Below are 5,011 nucleotides of genomic sequence, written 5' to 3'. Positions count from 1 at the left end.
TCCTCACTTTATTTAATAGAAATGATGGCTATATATAGCCTACAAAGCAAACGTGAAACAGAAAATCAGGAGCAAAATCAGATGACTAAGTCTATACATCTGATACCAATTCAAAATAAATATCCCCTACAAAACAGGTAGAAGACCTTTTATTCAGCAAAACTAACTGACCACTTCAAAACACTTCAATATGAGAGAGATCCGTCTAACATATTCTCCTTTATAACAATCCAATCCACTACAATTTAAATGATCAAATCTCATATGTGAAAACCAAGAGGAAACAATGACACGTCTTCAGACATCTTGGATGGTCAGCTTTAGCATTAAGCCATAAGATTCTATTCTTTGACATGGGCACTCTTGCTGTCAATTACCAGCTTCATCATTCAAATACAATAACCAGTTTTTGAGTGACTGCCAATTCCAGATACAATCTTTGTCAAAGCTCAAGTTATATGTATTAAAGAAGGCACATGATAGACTGCAGAAAATAAATTTACAGATATTACTTCTATAAGGATCAAGATTATTCCTTTTCCTTCAATTATATATTCGTATCATGAACAAAAGATAATCAGGTCTTCATGTCTCTCATCAAGATTTGTGAATACATCCTTGTTGCCATTTATATGTTTGCTAGAACCCATGTAAAGATACTGCAAAAAATTGCCCTTGTTGCCTTTTATAGCTAAAAAAAAGGCCCATTCTTCCTCAATGTTCATTTAAACAAGATGGGCCTTTTTTTTTTGTAGGAATCTAACACTCATAAGCATAATAGTCATATTTGTAATGGCACAGAATATATGATCCACCGAACCTACTCTCTTATAGACATCGCGCCTGTGCCCTCTACATCTTTGTGGTTGTAGGCATGACTCTACCTGGGTGGGTTATGATCGACTCTGTCTTCTATGATCAGAAGCACTACCACCATGACAACCTCTACCTTTTCCTTTCCTTGCAATCTAGATACATACTCTTGCATTTCATCTTTCAAAAAAATTATTGCCAGAAGTACTTGCAAAGATCCTTGTAGTTTGGTCACTGTATCTGTTTCTGTGGTTATAAATACGATGAAAACAAGATCACATTTTGAGTCGAGTAAATGAATAAATTCACCTACTACATGAGGAGGTTCCCCATAATTACTCACTTGAAAGGCAATCACCAATACTCATGAATTGACTCAGAGTCTGTGTATAAAAATTCAATCTTCCCTCTTAAGGCTTGTAGGCAGAGCTATGTACTTTGGAGGATCTCCAATGCTTCATTCGTCTTTGTTGCACAAACAACCTTCTAAAACATGGAGTCGTCTAGTGCCTTTTTAGTAATGCTAATTGCATGTTGATCCGATTTTGATTCTTTTGCAAATTGTTTATTTCTTTGTACATGACTTGTTGCTCCATTTTCTGGTTCATGATATCCATTCTCTACCATCTCCATGCTTCTTGTGAACCCGAAATGGCATCATGCGGACACACCAAGGATCACGATTCTCTTATGTATGAATGGGATAGTGTAGAAGGAATACATGCACTCTAAGAAGCTCTTAGGAACTACTTGATTTGATTTCTTGGCTTACACTCGATGCTAAAAGATGACCATATATAACTATACAAGGTATCCACGATCAGAATATTAGTGAACATGTTAGTTAAGTACATGCACAGGTAAGTGAATGTTTCAGTCCTTTTTCCTTGTCCAGATCAACAAGTTAATTAGACTATGCTTCTTTAATTTACCCAACTCTAGTGAAATCTGTAAACCTACACATTCACCATACATGAATGTGAGGTACATGAACAACAGATAACTTGAATCTAGGTTAATTGTATTTCAGTTTCCAACATCTTACTTATTCTCATGTACGGCATACTACATTTTTTTGAAACTTCTATGCAGCTGTTAGATCGTAGTGCCATATGTAAGCGGATAAATAAATTTCACTCATGTGATCTATATTTAATGATTTATGATCGTTTCATCGATCAAATTGGCATAATAATTTTTTTTATGTTTATGGGGTGGTTGGGTGCAGGCCAAAGTGTTCAGGCTGGATTGTTGCCCCCATACATGGAGTCATTGGGTTCCACATTTTCAAATGGGGCCAACTTTGCTGTGGTGGGGTCCTCGACACTCCCTAAGTTTATACCCTTTGCTTTAAACGTTCAGGTTATGCAGTTCCTTCACTTCAAGTCCAGGTCCAATGAGCTTCTTGCTGCAGGTAATTCACCTGCTTCCTTGATTTTACCCCTTGAGCATCGATCAATTAGTAACAAATTTCTGTTGCTATTATCACTCCATGTATTCCTGGATTACAAGGTAGCCTTTTTGCTTTCAAATCTACCACGCTCTAAAAACAAACTCTCTATGGATTATTTTGAAGTATATAATATTTATATGGTAAGTTGAACTCTATGGAATTTTGAATGTTATTAATTTATCACCCAGAGTTGTCAATTTGTATTATCTGTATATTTGAGGTTGTTACTAGGTTTCTACCGAAAATCAGAATCCGTGACACTTACAGCACAAATATAACCATATGACATGTCCCTTTTTTTCAGAACCAAGGGAGTATTACCTGTTAAGTTTTTCTGGTTATATATATAGTAGTGGAAGTTGGGCTTATATTGGTGGTATGTAATGTGGATTTGAACTACTAGAGTTCTGAAGGGAAGTCATATATGGTTTCATCCTTTCCATTGAAATTTTTTGTTGTGTTGGAACTAGACATTCAAATATTTATGTTGTCATTTCAATTGATGACTTAGTGTAGTGCATAGGGTCAATTCCACGGAGCATAAAGGGAACTTAAAATTGCAACCTTGATCCTCTGTCTCTATGTCTGTAGATGATGTCCTGTGTAGTTAAAAGTAGTATCAAGAGTAATTACCGTCGTTAAAATTTCGTCTCTGGACTTCATCAACTTCCAGGTTCTGTGCAATGAGAACTAACTTTTTTGCACTTTCATCATTCATATTATCAAACCATCCAGCTGAAGCTCGATTCAGTAGAGGGATTTGGATTGTTGTATATTATCTATTAGTTCTTTTAGGCTTACTAATATATGCATGCTAAGGAAATCAACGGAACTCTTGAATTGTATTCAGGTTCAGGGAAGATGATAAATGGTGACGGGTTCCAACAAGCACTTTATATGATTGACATTGGCCAAAACGACCTCTCTGATGCATTTGCCAAGAAGTATTCATATGCCAAAGTCATCAAAAGAATACCATTCATACTTGCAGAAATCAAGAATGCCATCAAGGTGAGCTTTAGTAGTTGAAGAGGCTTGCTGATCTAAAGGGAGATGTACATAGATAGAGTCAATGTTTCCTCCTAAATGGGGGGCTAGTCGACAGTTAATGTTTTCAATTTATATAAAGTTAAATCTTATTGAGAACTAATATTTGAAATAAGATATACAAACAAACTGGGGATCACGAAAACAACCTCTATTCTCTTTGAGGAAGAGGTCAGGTTTACATACATCTGAGCTCTTCCAGATCCCACCTGCGGGTGGGATATACTGGACCCATTTGGTTTGGTTTGGTTTATATATAAACAAGATTATGTATTTGGACTTTCTGATCCTTCTAAAAATGCATAACTGCACATTTTACTCATTTTCCTTTTATTTCTTTGTCCAACAGAGTATACACGATAATGGTGGCAGGAAATTTTGGGTTCACAATACTGGTCCATTGGGTTGTCTACCTCAGAAACTGTGGTTGGTTCAACCAAGTTCTAGAGAATTGGATCCCCATGGTTGTATTTCAACTTACAACTCTGCTGCAAACTTGTTTAATGAGGGACTCCGTCATTTATGCGCAGAATTGAGATCAGAATTGAAGGATGCAACTGTTGTTTATGTTGATATTTACTCGATCAAGTATGACCTAGTTGCCAATGCTAACAAATATGGTATGTCCAACAGCCTGTAGCTTCATATCTATGTTCTACATGCACATTTACATGATTGTGGCCTTGCGGTTTTCATGAAAATAGTCTCTCTACATACATCCTACCCTCCTCCAGAGTTTACCTTTGTGTGAGATAATTGGGTCTAATGGTTTCATTTTGTGTAGGTTTCTCGAGCCCATTGATGACATGTTGTGGATTTGGAGGGCCTCCGTATAACTACAACATCAATGTGACATGTGGTCATGGTGGTGCTCGAGCGTGTAATGAAGGATCTAAATTCGTAAGTTGGGACGGGATTCATCTTACTGAAGCAGCTAATTCCATTCTAGCCTCCAAAATACTTTCTCAACAATATTCCACACCTCGGTTGCCATTCGACTTCTTTTGTCACTAATGGTAATTTTATGCCTTCAGAAATGTAGTTTAATTTACCAGAATAGCACTACTACATTCCACTTTGTGAAACTATCAAGACTTTAATCTATATGCTCAAATCGTCACTTTTTCCAAGTTATGTGATGGATGAAAGGTTATTGCTCTTCCTTTTTGTTGACCATGGAGAAAAGACTTGAATCGGTTACCTCCTAAAGATCCAAGTCTTATTGTCAGTTCAGCTAATCTCATATGGGTACTGCTTCATACTTGATGGTTGGTTTTAGATATTTCCAAGTACTTACTGCGATCAACTATTACTAGTGAACGCTAGTTGGCCAAGTCAAGTGGGTCATCATGGATGCGCGACCTATGGTGCAAGCCAGGTCGCGTGAACCCCTCCTTGCTAAATAAATGATAAAAACACATAAATTATGGTTAAAAAATCATTGGTTGATACTGTATTGGTACTTCTAACATACAATTGTTATTATATCAGGACAAGTATGTAACACCCTAAAAATTTATGATTCGTAAAATAAATAAATGTTAAGGGTTAAAATTTAAAGAGTAAACGACATACGGGATTAAAGTGTCGATACTCGAAAAATATGATTTTATTGCAATAAATAAAATCATTAAAAAAAAAGAGAAATGAAACATTTTGTATTTAATTGATTTGGGATGAAAGTGCAGAAAGAAAAAC

At 36.2% G+C, this 5,011-nt stretch overlaps 1 protein-coding gene across 1 annotated transcript in view; it reads left to right on the top strand.

Annotated features, from left to right (window-relative positions):
* Window positions 1-4,444, top strand: part of LOC112506666 (GDSL esterase/lipase At1g09390-like) — a 10,002-nt gene extending 5,558 nt beyond the window's left edge. The window contains exons 2-5 of the mRNA XM_025110886.1: window positions 2,042-2,227; window positions 3,117-3,277; window positions 3,663-3,933; window positions 4,098-4,444. Of these exons, the coding sequence (XP_024966654.1) occupies window positions 2,042-2,227; window positions 3,117-3,277; window positions 3,663-3,933; window positions 4,098-4,327 (848 nt within the window). The 3' untranslated portion in view covers window positions 4,328-4,444. The remainder of the gene's footprint in view (window positions 1-2,041; window positions 2,228-3,116; window positions 3,278-3,662; window positions 3,934-4,097) is intronic.
* Window positions 4,445-5,011: the final 567 nt, after the last annotated feature.

This window comes from Cynara cardunculus, assembly GCF_001531365.2.
Source record: "Cynara cardunculus var. scolymus isolate 2C chromosome LG 2, CcrdV1, whole genome shotgun sequence".
NCBI lineage: Eukaryota > Viridiplantae > Streptophyta > Magnoliopsida > Asterales > Asteraceae > Cynara > Cynara cardunculus.
Note: the sequence above shows the minus strand (reverse complement) of the source record. Positions and strands in the feature narration are given on the sequence as shown.